The sequence below is a fragment of the Strongylocentrotus purpuratus genome, unplaced genomic scaffold, assembly GCF_000002235.5.
Source record: "Strongylocentrotus purpuratus isolate Spur 01 unplaced genomic scaffold, Spur_5.0 spur5_scaffold_2, whole genome shotgun sequence".
In the NCBI taxonomy this organism is placed as follows: Eukaryota; Metazoa; Echinodermata; class Echinoidea; order Camarodonta; family Strongylocentrotidae; genus Strongylocentrotus; species Strongylocentrotus purpuratus.
The window spans coordinates 23,084,898-23,100,200 of record NW_022145605.1 but is presented as its reverse complement, the minus strand read 5'-3'; the positions used below and the strand labels follow the sequence as shown (position 1 = coordinate 23,100,200).

At 40.7% G+C, this 15,303-nt stretch overlaps 2 protein-coding genes across 3 annotated transcripts; both read left to right on the top strand.

Moving 5' to 3' along the window:
• Window positions 1-3,680: 3,680 nt before the first annotated feature.
• LOC115926427 (nuclear speckle splicing regulatory protein 1-like) lies at window positions 3,681-7,421 on the top strand. Its single transcript, XM_030991130.1, has 5 exons — window positions 3,681-4,039; window positions 4,958-5,111; window positions 5,695-5,899; window positions 6,179-6,541; window positions 7,356-7,421. The coding sequence occupies exons 1-5, from the start codon at window positions 3,919-3,921 to the stop codon at window positions 7,419-7,421; spliced, it is 909 nt and encodes a 302-aa protein (XP_030846990.1). The 5' UTR covers window positions 3,681-3,918.
• On the top strand, window positions 7,274-13,720 carry LOC105447111. 2 transcript variants are annotated; one of them, XM_030992014.1, is made up of 5 exons: window positions 7,274-10,203; window positions 10,701-10,936; window positions 11,002-11,080; window positions 12,229-12,318; window positions 13,369-13,720. In XM_030992014.1, the coding sequence occupies exons 1-5, from the start codon at window positions 9,714-9,716 to the stop codon at window positions 13,503-13,505; spliced, it is 1,032 nt and encodes a 343-aa protein (XP_030847874.1). In that variant the 5' UTR covers window positions 7,274-9,713; the 3' UTR covers window positions 13,506-13,720. The 2 variants fall into 2 exon arrangements, 1 of the variants encoding a protein (XP_030847874.1); XR_004065248.1 differs by lacking the exons at window positions 11,002-11,080; window positions 12,229-12,318; window positions 13,369-13,720 and having other exon boundaries at window positions 10,701-10,797.
• Window positions 13,721-15,303: the final 1,583 nt, after the last annotated feature.

Here is a 15,303-nt window from a genome sequence, read left to right as displayed (position 1 = left end):
TTAATCCTTGTCTGAATGAAGATTCCACCCTTCCACAAAGCGTGAAAAATTTCACGTTTCATTAAATTATTATAGAAAGCAGACGATTCATGTAGTAGTTTCTTGACTCTTATCCTTTTTGTCTGAATTCAGTTTCCCCCAATCGCGCAAAGCGCGGAAGCTTTGACGTTTTATTAAACTATTAGAGATAGAAGACGATTCGTCGTAACGTTCTCGAGACTCTTAATCCTTGTCTGAATGAAGTTTCCCCCTCCCCGCGCGTAGCGCGAAAGCTTTAGCGTTTCATATACATATTAGAAAAAAAGGACGATTCGTTGTACCGTTCTTGACTCCTAATCCTTGTCTGAATTCAGTTTTTCCCCCGCCCGCGCTTGCGGAAGTTTTGACGTTTTCTTTTTGGCGTTTCATCACAATATAGAGAAAGTAGACGATTCGTCGTACCGTTCTCGACTCTTAATTCTTATCTAATAATGTTCCGCGCGAAGCGCGAAAGCTTTGACGTTTCATTAACATTTTAGAGAAAAGGACGATTCGTTGTACCGTTCTTGACTCTAATCCTTGTTTGAATTTAGTTTACCCGAAACTTTTAAACCTCTGATTTCTTTAGCTGATATTATAGGAAAGTCAAACTTCTAGAAAGTACAAGTATTATAGTTGTAGTCTCTCTCGATGTCGTCACAGTTAGTAGGGGAAAAAAAATTGTCGGCCAACCGACATTATACATCTCGCCGACTTCAAATTCCTGCATTTATATAGTACCCGAGGATCGAGCAAGAATACCGACACGGCTGACCCGACACAGCAATTTATTTATGCGTGTCTTTCTTGCTCCCTCGACGAGACGACTCCACCCAACAACCCCCCCTCCCCCTCTCTCAGGCTCTTACCTCCCCTTGTTTCCTTTTTCTCTTTTTTTCTTCCTTTTCTCCTTTTCTTTCTTTCTCTTTTCTTTTCTTTCCTCTCTTCCCTCTTTTTCTTTTTTTTCTCTCTCTTTCCTTTCCTCTCCTTTTTTCCTTTCTTTTCCTTTCTTTCCTTTCTTTTCCTTTTCTTTCTTTCTTTTCTTTCCCTTTCCCTCTCTTTTTTCCCCTCCCCCTTTCTTTGTTTTCCGACGGCAGCGCAATTTCGCACCCCCCCCACCCCCACCCCCCCCCTTTGGCGACGCCCCTGGCCGCAGTCAGCTCAAATTAAGCTAGTAGGGTCTACTCAGCTAGTTTAGTAGAGTCTAGGGCTAATTGGCCCTCCCCTGAGTAAAGGATAGGGCTTAGCCTTGCTATAGCCTAGGGGGGCAACAAGTTGAGTGAAAAATAGGGTCTTGAGAACGGGTCATGGCAAGAGTTCCATATAGAGTCTAGTCCTAGTAGGCCTACTCCTAGATCTAGATCTCCCCCCCCCCCCACCCCCCCCCCCCCCCCCCCCCCCCCCCCCCGCTGAAAAAATTAACGACTGATAGAATCTACTTAGTTAGACTAGACCTATGTCTAGACTATGATAGAATTTTAAATTACTGGAAGTCCACCTGAGTCCGCGTTGCCCTAACCCTAACGCTAGGACAGAAATACTGGACGAAATAGCTTTAACATTAATGGATACAACATTAAATATTACATAACACATTGTGTTATTCTTCAAGTTCAACATCCAAAAAAATCAAATAAATTATTATCAAGTTCTTTTCTCATGTTTTAGTAGGGGGTATAAATATGGAACTCTTGTCTGGGTCAGAATTCGACCATCATGTCATGAATTGACCGCGCTTGTTGCGTGTGTACATGTATGTGTCTATGAGCGCGCTCAGCGGCTATGTACAGCGCTCATGCATTGGCTGTTCTGGGCAAAAATCCGGCCCGCACTGTTCGGATGCCATATGGTTTGGGAACTGGGAGTTTGCCGCATAGCGGCAAGAGAGAAGGGGGGAAATAATTTTGTAACCCTTGAGAGCGGCAACCGGCCCGGCCTGGCCGAGCGGCCCTCATTAAAAAATTGGCTCTGAAAAAGGGGGTCTTTGTAGCGGCACATACCCGTGTCACCAATATATGCGAGTACATTGGGATTTATCAATCGAATCATGTATTTTGGAGGTGGAAAACTTTCAATTGACGTCAAAGAATTTGAAATTAGGTATTACATAAAGGTAATAATTGAGTTCAAACCCATATAAATTATCATTTGTTCATTTTGGGGGATTTTGTATCATATAGTAATGGTGACATTCATGGATTTTGAATGCCAATATGCCAGGCGCGGTAAAAAAAAAAATTGTTGCCAATTTGAATGAAATGTAAAAATCCATGTCAAAATTATTAATTGTCACTGTGTGTCAAAATAGAATAGTCAAAGTGGATGATTGATATGATCAGTCTTGCTTCGATATTTAATATAATATCTTGTGCATCTTTCTGGTCTTAGCGGTAATTTTGACATTGGAATCATTGCAAGGTCAAACTTTTTTGTTTTGCATTGTTGTGGGTCAACCTAGATACACGCACCCGCTATTGCTTGCACCTACATGTACAAAGCATGAAGCCTTAATTCCTATTCACTGTCGAAGCCTATGTAACGACCCCGGTCCCGGCTTGTACATTTCGATAGCAACCGCTCAAACAAATGCTTAACGCAGGGCAATCAAGTGCTGTTGGATTATATGCGAATGTGTACTGTGCGCGTGCGTGGCCACGCACTGCGCATTCCAACTTCGACAGCGAATATAGAACCATATGTCAAAAAATGCTGATTACAACGATTTACCCTAGACCTCTATAACAAAACAAATTTCTGTTTATTTGTGTTGTTGGCATAGGGTTCTGCGTTGAACTGCTCGCGAAACACCCAACGATGAACATGCAGTATCTGCAGAAACTTTGCATGCTTTTTGGGTTGTCAAAATAATTTTCCTGATTTTTTCATTGGATTGTAGACCATGCAAGACTGGATCTATGACAATTCCATTGAGAAACAAAAATAAGACAGGGAAATTAAGTTCTAGAGGAAGCTTTGTAGGTGCACCGCTATCGCAAGAGATAGCGGGTGCGTGTATCTACATTGTAGGGTCAAACAGTCTTTTTTAACACAATTTTTCTGACACAATATGAAAAATATGTACATGTTTTTATTTTCCTGCAGCAACTACTTGCCCAAGAAGACGAGCGATGTGAGGAGTCGCGGTTGCAGGGCTAGGGCTTTTTTTTTCAAGCATCAAGATCAAGGAAAGAGTCACTGGTAAGTTTCACTGGGTATTCAAAATTTTGTATCCAAGACCAATTCGAGAGATCGACAAGAGCTGTAAGATATTCTCCGATAGCGGCGCTATATTACTTTGGTTGTGCTGCCTACTTCCAGGACAGGCACGAGTGAATAGCTTTCCTATTGAAATCAGCCAAAATCATGATGCGTCATTATAACGAACGGTTCTAAAACGCTATCGAAAAGTGATTTAAACATTGATTTAAATCAGTTTAAATAAGTGTTTTTGTGAGTATGGGGTTCCGTTGCGGATGAAATGATCAAATTAGCCGGCAAAAATTGAATTCTGTAGGATTTCGGCGTAAAAGACCGGAAGTAGGTAGCACAACCTGAAGCTGGACCCGCTGAGCCAACAGCGCACGTCAACCAATCAGAAACAAGCATTTAATTCATTTAATTTAACGCCCTCTAGCGGCCAAATAGTTATTGTCAATCCCCAATTTCATCATTCCCAATTAGGCCACTTGTGGTGATGGTGACATACACTAAAATAGATAATGGACCCCTTTTTGGAACTTGATACTTCCCTTACTGGAATGTAATCCCTTCTTCCATAGCGGTGTAACCCTACTAAATTTGATGAATACCATCTGTAGTTTTTCCTATTAAATGCTGTTATAATTCTTGGTTTATATAGGCCTTGTCTTCATTTTCTATTTTTCTCTAACCCTTTTAGACATGCTGACCAGAAGAAGACATTGTGGTGTTGGAAAACCCAACCCCCTTGAGGTAGCAGCACAATACACAGAGAAAGAAAAGGACCCTCCTCACTTCATTGTCAAGCTGTTTGAGAACAAAGGTAAGCAACATCATTTTTTAATTCATAATTAAGTTTCATGGGGCTGCTACAAGTTTAGGTCGTATACTGTCCAACAATATTTGATTGATGTCACAGCAGAAACATAACTTAACAACATAATTTGCATATTTTGCACATTCATTTCAACTCAAGTTCTTTTGTTTTATGCCTCCGACATGAAGTGGTGCCGGAGGCATTCTGTTTTTAGGTTATCCGTCTGTCCGTCCATATTTCTTCTTACCACGATAACATAAAGGGATGTACATGTATACCTGGTGTTCTAGAAGGCGCTGTTCGATGGCATGTTGTGCGCCGCCAATTTTATCCCGAAGATTGACCAGGCATATTTACATACATCATTTTTTTACTGTTTGGAACATGGCATTGTGTAAACACCGGTATGATCGAATAACATATATTGGTGTCAATGGCAACTCACACCGTCTGTCCGAGTACACATTGTCAAGATATTCTGACAAAATTAATTGTACTGATCAAATTGGCACTGTGATTTTTGGAAACATATAAATTCCTGCCATTTCCATCTCAACATAAAAGAAATAGAATAGTGAATCTGGCATAAAAAATCAGACACACTTCCTGGATACTTTTTGTAATCCTTACTTCCTCAAACTCTACAATGTACAGAACCTGCAAACCCAACTCTTGGAGGGTGTCCAAAATGAAAACAGTGAGAAACAAAACAAATTGAGTTGAGCTGGACATCCTTATTTACTACATATAGAGTATATAGGGACAATGTCTAGATGTGCGCCTGAAAGTAAATTGCACGAAATAAATTGCAAATCAATATTTTGTTGAAGATGACTTTCAGCTGTGACGTCAACAATCAACTATCGTTGTTTAGAGGTACCATAATGTTGGTGTAATGATGTCTTACTGTAATTTTTCTTACAGGAAGAGGGATAGTGGCACAAAGAGACATCTCAAAAGGGGAGTTTTTGTTGGAGTACCCAGGCCAACTTATATCTGCCCAAGAAGGCAACCAACGTGAGGAGGAGGAATCATCTGGTTTTCGTTTTTTTTTTAAGCATCAAGGACAAAGCTACTGGTAAGTTTGCACGTTTTATTCCTATTAGGAGATTATGAAACGGGCACTGTCCATCCGTATGTGTACTACCTATTACTTTTGGATGGTTCGTCCTATCATTACCAAATTTGAATGGTAGATGCATTAGCTAGGGAGGCCTATACATTTTAGTGTGGTCAAAGGTCACTCAGACTTTGTGTACAAAATGTTAAATTTGTACATAAGATGTTAAATCTACATATTACTTTTGGATGGTTCATCCCATCCTCACTAAAGCTGGATTTGGGGGTCATGCGGTCAAAGGTCATAGGGCAATAAATAGCTTGTGGTCGTGTTATCTCAAGAACCGATTGACGGATTCTCACCAAACTTGGCCCATGTATGTACCTTAAGGGGCCAATGATGAACTAATTCGATTTTTGGGTTATGAGGTCAAAGGTCACAGGGCTCATTATATATGCAATAAGAGCTTGTGATCACGTTATGTAATTGGGCTTAATATGTAAATCGCGCAATAGTGGAGGCATCATTTTCGACTGCGCGCAGTCGAACATCCATCTAGTTGAATGACATACAATATTGTACACTTTTCTTTGGAATACAGTCTTGATGCAACTGATGAGTGTGCTTTTGGGGATAGACTCGGCCGCCTCGTGAATCATGGACAAGGGAGGGAGGAGAACGCCCGAATGAAGATACTAGATATGAAGTCACATCCACACATGTGGATAATTGCTACAAAGAACATATCTAAAGGGACCGAAGTTCTGTACAATTATGGAGTTCGAGAACTGCCGTGGAAGAAAAAGGTAAAATTAATTTTGATAAATTTAGAGTATGATGGAAATTACAAGATTATTATCAGATGTGATAAAAGTCAAATTTTACCTTTTCATGTTTTTGCTTGTAACCCATGATAGACAAAGCAATACAAGTCATGTATGTGAGATTCAATTCTTTACCTCTGTACATTACCCATAATACTAAAAATTGCCCCATGTGATATAGCTAAACTGATTACATTTTGGACAAGTTTCTACTCATTATTTGGCTTTATTCATCTAATTTCTAATTATTTTTCCCCTCAGCATTTCAGAGGACAAGTTCAAAGGGAAGAAGAAGAAGGAGAGACACAAGTCCACCAACAGGAAAGAGGGACTCTAGGACAACAACAAGAAGGAGAGATGCAGGTTCACCAGCAAGAAGGACAGACACAAGGACATGAACAAGAAAGAGGGACTCTAGGGCACCAACAAGGAGAAGACATACATGTCCACCAACAAGGAGAGACACAGGTCCACCAACAAGGAGAGACAGAGGACCACCAACAAGAACGAGGAACACAAATCCACCAACAAGGAGGAGATACACATGTCCACCAACAAGAAGGAGAGACAGAGGGCCACCTACATGAAAGAGAGACTCTAGGACACCAACAAGGAGAGACACAGGTCCACCACAAGGAGAGACAGAGGACCACCAACAAGAGAGGAACACAAATCCACCAACAAGGAGAGATACACATGTCCACCAACAAGAAGGAGAGACAGAGGGCCACCTACATGAAAGAGAGACTCTAGGACACCAACAAGAAGGAGAGATGGAGGTCCACCAACAAGAAGGAGAGACAGAGGGCCACCTACATGAAAGAGAGACTCTAGGACACCAACAAGAAGGAGAGATGGAGGTCCACCAACAAGAAGGAGAGACAGAGGGCCACCTACATGAAAGAGAGACTCTAGGACACCAACAAGAGGAGAGATGGAGGTCCAAACAAGAAGGAGAGACAGAGGGCCACCTACATGAAAGAGAGACTCTAGGACACCAACAAGGAGGAGAGATGGAGGTCCACCAACAAGAAGGAGAGACAGAGGGCCACCTACATGAAAGAGAGACTCTAGGACACCAACAAGGAGGAGAGATGGAGGTCCACCAACAAGAAGGAGAGACAGAGGGCCACCTACATGAAAGAAAACTCTAGGACACCAACAAGAAGGAGAGATGGAGGTCCACCAACAAGAAGGAGAGACAGAGGGCCACCTACATGAAAGAGAGACTCTAGGACACCAACAAGAGGAGAGATGGAGGTCCACCAACAAGAAGGAGAGACAGAGGGCCACCTACATGAAAGAGAGACTCTAGGACACCAACAAGAAGGAGAGATGGAGGTCCACCAACAAGAAGGAGAGACAGAGGGCCACCTACATGAAAGAGAGATTCTAGGACACCAACAAGAAGGAGAGATGGAGGTCCACCAACAAGAAGGAGAGACAGAGGGCCACCAGCAAGAAGGACAGACACAAGGACATGAACAAGAAAGAAGGACTCTAGGACACCAACAAGGAGAAGACATACATATATACCAACGAGGAAAGACACAGGTCCACCAACAAGAAGGAGAGACTCTAGGACACCAACAAGGAGGAGATACACATGTCCACCAAAAAGGAGTGACAGAGGACCACCAACAAGAAAGAGGAACACAAATCCATCAACAAGGAGAGACACAAGTCCACCAAAAAGGAGTGACAGAGGACCACCAACAAGAAAGAGGAACACAAATCCACCAACAAGGGAGACACAAGTCCATCAACAAGAAAGAGAGACTCTAGGACACCAACAAGGAGGAGATACACATGTCCACCAACAAGGAGAGACACATGTCCACCAACAAGGAGGAGATACACATGTCCACCAGCAAGAAGGAGAGACAGAGGGCCACCAACATGAAAGAGAGACACAAGTCAACCAACAAGAGATAGGGACTCTAGGGCATCAACAAGAAAGAGGAACACAAATCCACCAGCACAGGGAGACACAACAAGAAAGAGGGACTCTAGGACACCAACAAGAAGGAGAGATGCAGATTAATCAGCAAGAAGGACAGACACAAGGACACGAACAAGAAAGAGGGACTATAGGACACCAACAAGGAGGAGACATACATTTCCACCAACAAGAAGGAGAGACACAGGTCCACCAACAAGAAAGAGGGACTCCAGGACTCCAACAAGGAGAGACACAAGGACACCAACCAGTCGAAAGAGAGTTCAAAGGATTAGAACAATCTGAGCATCCACAAAACTGTGTATCTCCATCAAGTTGTTCCTCAGATGAGGAAGAGCAGTACACACGCCCAAGAAGGTTCATCTACCCTAACCTATCTAAATCATCAAGTGAACTCCAAAATCATTTTGACAGTGATGAATCTGACCTTGATCCAACATATCGACCAGAGGAGGGTAGCAACGAGGAATACAGCAGTGATGATGAGGCAACTCTTGAGATTCATCCAAGAAATGTTCAAGTGCGCAAGAGACCATCTTCTGTTATATCTACACCAGATGAAAAACCTACAAAGATTTATAAACAGTGCCTTCCAGGATCATTTTCAGGGCCAGAATTGCCACATCAGAAAACCAATGATAATATGGAAACGACACACAAACACGAGGACAAGAAAACAAGGTACAAGAAGCCATCAAGGCCATGCCCTTTCTGCAACAAAGCTTGTGGTGAAAAGCTCTCGAGACACATTTGTTTGGTACATAAGGATAAGGAGCAGGTGAAATCTGCCATGCAGCTGCCAAAGCGGGAGAGAGACAAGGTGTTCTCAAAGTTCAGGAAGGAAGGCATATACCAAGTAAATAGAGAACGTATGAAAGATGACAACCCCATTTATGAAAGAGAAAAGTTACCAAAATCAGGGAATGATGACAACCTTAAAATGTGCAGTAACTGCAAGGGCTTTTACAGCTCACATTTCTTCTGGCATCACAGGAAAGTTTGCCAAGGTGATATATGCACTCCATCTGAAGGAGTACCAGTAAACCTCATGGAAGGGAAAGATCCAGTGTATCAAAAACACCCAGACTTTGTCACTGACATACTTAGTAGATTCCAGAATGATGACGTTGGGAATACGTGTAGAACGGACAAAGTGATAGTTAATGTTGGACATCGACTGTGGACTAAACACAGATCAAAAAAAGACAAGAAACTTGAAGTAAGAAAATCAGTTATGGCTGATATGAGAAGACTTGCCACCTTATACACTGAGTTTAAGAAGAAACACGAGGTTCATGGGACTGCAGATCTCACAATGGGACATGCTGGAGACATGTTCAGTAGAGAGCACTTCGAATCTTTGACAGAGGCAATCCAGACGCTCACTTATGATGAAACTGAAGGCAAACTAAAGCCAGGACTGAAACTCTGCTTGTACTTTGTGCTGAAAAAAGCTAGCAAAATCACTAAAGCTAGTTTTCTTGTATCCAGGCTAGATGAAGATGCATCTGAGATTGACAAGTTCGTAGAGATTCTTGACTTGAACCAGAATTTGATTTTTGGGGATGCACACTACGAAATCCAAAAGAATCGCCAAGTGCGTTTGAGGAAGCCTGCAGAGCTCCCGCTTGAGGCTGACATTGAAGCATTGAAGACATACACTCAAAGAAAGTCACAGAAATCATCTCTGATGAGTTCCTGGTTTGGGATTCTCACACATTTGTAGAGTTACGAGATCTGACTTGCTCGCGATTGACATTGTGGAATGCAAGGCGTGGTGGAGAACCCAGCAGGCTTACAACCGAAGAATGGAGAGATGCAGAAGAGGGTGTATGGATGCAGAAAGACAAGATTCATGAAGTTAAAAATCCAGCCCATCAGGAACTTTTATCTCAGCTCAAGATATGCTACCAGACTGGGAAGGGCACTAATCGCTTGGTTCCAGTCCTGTTCCCAAGAGACACTGTGAAACCTGTGCAACTTCTATGTGATCAGGAAATCCGGCATACAGCAGGAATAAGACCTGATAATAAGTACATATTCGCTTGTACTCAAATGTCTCATGACCATGTTGGAGGGTGGCATGCTCTAAAGAATGTCTCAGACAACATCAGCCTTTCGTCCAACGTTACGGTGAATGCCACCAAGAACAGGCACAGAGTGTCTACAATTTACGCATCCCTCGACTTGCCTGATGCTGACTTGGAACTATTTTACCGGCATATGGGACACTCCTCTACAATCAATCAAACAATCTACCAGACCCCACTTGCCATCCAAGAAATCACCCGAGTAGGGAGTCATCTCCATCATATAGATATAGGAGGTAGGTAAACATTTATACAAATTTTGCATTGGTTCAATGTACCATATTATATGTACAGCAAATTTATGATTATCTCGAGTTCAGATTTATAACAGCGAGGCAGTAGTAATAGAAATAAGAGCTGATATAATTTTGAATTGGGATAGCATATAGGATAATAACATCGAGCAACAAAACAACCAGTAAATGATACACCCAATTGTACATTTATATGAAAACAATTGCAAAATATTGATGGAAAAAACTTGCACCATTTCATATTCCCAAATCTGAAGCAAACCTAACGCAGAAAACAAAAATGTTCATCAAGTGATATTTACTATTTATTTATTTCATAAACTCTTTGTGTTTGGTATATATTTATTTTGTATTTGTTTGATTGCACTATTACAAATTTGTTAATTTGTTTATGCTCTCTCTCTCTTATATTGACTGTTGTTATATCGTGTATGCAAATTATTGATGTTCGCATTTTATATGTCTTTCCCTTCCCATAGGAATGAGGGCACGCAAAGAATCTGAAGCGTCTGATGACGATGGCTGCTCAAGTGCACCAGCGACCTCAAAGGATGGCTGCTCTACAGCACGGGTGAACTCTAAACATGACGACTCAACTCTAACGGTGACCTCTGAGGATGGCAGCTCAACTACACCAGCGACCTCAAAGGATGGCTGCTCTACAGCACGGGTGAACTCTGAGCATGGCAACTCAACTCTAACAGTGACCTCTGAGGATGGCTGCTCTACAGCACGGGTGAACTCTAACATGACGACTCAACTCTAACAGTGACCTCTGAGGATGGCAGCTCAACTACACCAGCGACCTCAAAGGATGGCTGCTCTACTGCAACATTGACCTCTGGGGATAGGTCTTCAGGTAATATGAAAGCGAAGTGTTTGTTTTTTTGCACATTGTTGCTTTGATATTAAACAGGGAGTTGTTCCCATTAACTCTGCAGTTCAACTATCACATGTGCTGAATTCATAGTTGTATTGTATTGTTGAGAATCATAGGCATGAGTTCAAAACTTGGTTCTTGTAGAATGAATCAGTTCATAAAGGTTTCAGCATATGATACAATGGAGATTCATGAAGAAAAAAAAAAGTAGTAGATTCATGCATTTATATGACAAATATTGGTGTAAATCTAATTGGATCTGCTCAGGAACGCAACACTGTATGGGAAAAGTTTATAGCTGACCATAATGAGAAGTTTTCCCAGCAACCATTGTAAATACTGAAAGATTGTGTGATATGGATACAATTTGAATCTAGCAACTGCGAGAGTAATGGTAAAGGTGTATTTGGCCTAGACATTTAAAAGTTGGAGGGACACATGGGCTCTAACTACCTGTGCGCATGCATACAGCTTGTTGATTGATTTATTCCATATTTTTTAGCCCATGTGAGCAGAATGCTCAAGTGAGATTTTGCCATCCGTTTTGTTTGAAGGGGGTATACTGGAATCAGCGTGCAGTCGGTTGGGCGGTCGCGCGGTCGGTCGAATCTTGTGTCGTGAACTACTTCCTCAGTTTTTGAACAATTCTAGTGAAATTTGGCACAAATGTTTGCCTTGGGGTGTTGATGAGCAGACACACTATAGGCCCCTGAGCAAATTTACAAACTTTTTTTTCCCCCTTGGGGCACTATGGGGAGGTTGCGAAATTCAGGTGAGCATCTAGTCTACTGGGCTCTTTTTGAGTATTTTTTATTTTATTTTTGCCACATCATATGAGATGGGGATTTGAGGTTTGCAAAACATTAATCACCCTGTTTAAATTACAGTATCTTTTGCCCATAAATAAATTGGTACATGTAGGTGTCCCGATGCTGTGGTTATGTTTCATGAGATAAAGCAAATTCAGGGGAGGGTAGTCATGCAAGCTGCAACCGGAGTGTTGTGCGTTTTAAAGTATTTTTCTTCTTTTCAAACATGTTTCATAGATGTAGGCACAACATGTGACAAACTGTGAAACATGTCTGAAGCGTAGAAGTATATAAGGCTTATATGTTATGTCATTACAGCCCGAAGGTACAACCGCTGGTCAAAGCAGGGAAGCAAGCAGTGCAAGCAGTATTTCTCTGCAGCAATCAAACAAGGGGAACCATTACCAGGTAAGCTTCTTTGTGTTTATGTTTAAGTGCATCTTTAGGCAAAGGGTTGAGAAAAGTTGTAATTTTGTTGTCATTTTAAAGGGCAGGAAACTGGTATAGCATGTATTAGAAGTGTGCATATAATTTATATAAAAATCAGAATATTGTGTTCCAAGAAACTAAGTTCCAGGGATCCCCAGCTTTCAGTTTTGGTAGCTTCCATTTACTAGTTTCAAGGTCTAGTCATTATTATACCCCTGCCAAACGAAGTATATAGGAATCAGCGTGTTGGCAGAAGTTGATGACAGTGGCAGAAAGTGCATTGCCATGGTAATGGCATATTATGACAAACAAAGGGGGGGGGATCTTGCGTCGCGAACTACTCCTTCAGTTTTGAACAATTACGTGATAACTCAAGTATGACTTGATGGAATATCATCAAACTTTGAGTAGGACTTGGCAATTAATAAATTTGATTTTGAGTGACACTGCAATAGCTGGGGGGGGGGGGGGGGGGGGGGAGGGGGTTATTCCCCCATCCATCAGATGTTCTTCGTTTACGCGATAATTTGAGTATGACTTGATTGATGTCATTAAACTTGGTGAGACGGTCATGTAGGACATGACAAGTAACTCAGGACTCATTTGATTTCCCCACCCCCATCTCGGACCTCGGCCATATATCAATGTGTGGCATGTGTGTATACATGGATTATTTGTTTTACAAAAATGCATAGTCAAATTTATTGTTATTCCTATTTGATTATGCACATATGCAACTTTTTTTCCAGGAGTTCTACTTTTTTTCTTCAGTTTCCAGCATTTATGGAGAAAGTGCACTTAATTGACATTAATTGGCTTTTCATGTACTCTGAAAGATAGCTTAGTCAAATTAATAATAAGTATTGAAATTTCATATGAGTTGATAGTGCAAATATGCAAATTTGTTCAATATAATGCAGTGCGTGAGAGGGCAGAGGCATACCAGTCGACTAGTTCCTATTTAATAACCTAAGATAGTATCGATGATGACAAAGGATTTAGAATGTATTGTTCTTATTTCATACCCAGGGAGGAAGGCCTGCACCACTTTCCTGCAAAGACATCAAATCACCATGGAATGGCAGGCGGTAAGAAATAAGGTGATGAACGAAAGGAATAAAGCAAAGAAAAACTTTGATGACAGAGAGAGGAGCTTCCTAAACTAATAATATTAGTTGGGTCAGATCATATGGTCTGATTAACATCTTTTGTTGCCTTTTTTGGCACAATACATGTACCTTCACCTGTATATTCCAGTAGGTATGTGGCTTCTAAATGAATATTCATGAAAGAGCTTGCACAAGGACTCATCCTCGTTTTGTTTCAGTGTCAAGCCTGGTCCTTTATCTGCACATGCGCAACCTGTAACTTGCTCTAATTTGTGATATAGCTGAATTGATGAAAGTCTAATATGGTGGGCAAAGAGGTCAGTTGAAACATTGGTGTAATGATGATTAATGAGCCTGAATGAAGTTAGTTTATTTCGGTTTTCCCTGCCATTGACTTAGTGTATGTATTAAAGAAAGTGCTAAATGGTTATATAGTGGACATTTTGTAACCTGGATGTATGCAAGTTAAATGAATATTAAAGGTAATACAAAGTTTTGGGAATATTTCACTAGGGTCGGAGAATAACGTTTAAATTTTCATTATCATTGTAAAACCTTGTGTACGAAAAACCGCCTCTGAATAAATTGGGCTCTAAAACGCTTTGGATTTCGAGATATTCTAATATGAAATTTATCGGTGCTCCCGATAAATTTCAAATAGCGCCTACGGTCATATAACGGTAGCTGCGACCATGAAAATCTCGGAATATGCAGTTCTGATATTAGGTTTCAAAAGAATAGTCAAGAAACATTGCTTTAAAGCTAAAGTAATATCAATCCGGAGAGGGCGCTATACAACATAAAGAGTTTATTATCTACAATTTCATCACTTTAGACTCGATTACAACAGCGACAACGATCATTGTGTTTTGTTGGATCGTATATATGCTTCCAATATGTACATTTGAACAAAATTCATGACCCCATACCAAAACTTTGTATTACCTTTAAATTTAATTCAGGATCAAATGAAGATGACATGTATCTAATTAATGATGTAATGATGAATACTGCTTTCAGTGCATGATGAAGGTTTGGACATTAGAAATGATTGGTTGCACACTGTACAGTGAAGTGTAGTTATGCAGTCAAACTTCAAGTTCAATTCAAGTTTATTAGAGTGAACTACATATTATTAGACAAAGGGTATTTATAGTACTTGATAATGATGTCAGTTTGAGCACAATCCCTTTTCGAAGTGTTTTTGAAGAGCATCAACTTGATTCCACAAGCACAGATATTACAAAGACACTTAGATGTCATTTTACTATCTAATCTTGCATATATATGGATTGCACGTTTGCATCTAGTTGAACTTTTGTTATTGTTATTCCTGTTATTGGAATATTTTACAGCATTGCCTTTTATATGGTGTACATATTTGGCTACATCAGTGTTCTTTGTGACAAGAGTAAATAATGCTAATTTGCTCATTTAGTGCTATAATAATTACATGTGTTAATGTTTTTATTCATGAGAAATGTAGGAAAAGTATAACGATTACATTCTGACCCACTAGGTTGTAGTGTTGCATAACATTGGGCACTGTCCCTATTCATCCCAGAATAGACATCGAAATATGAAAATGACTACATCGGGATTCATTTCAGAACCGAAGATCTCCACATGTATGTTCTTTCTTTTGCTTTCATTTGTGAGGACCCAGACCAAAAATGAGATGACTTCCTTTACTAGATTCAAAAGATACAGGCAAAGTTTTGACCACATCTTAATTTTACACCTTTTTTGAGAAGCTCTGTTTTCGTTCATGCACGAGTGGTTATTCATTGGTTCATGTCAAGTTAGTCATGGTTGGGTAGAGTATGTATGTTCCAATTATATGTAGAATTTCAAG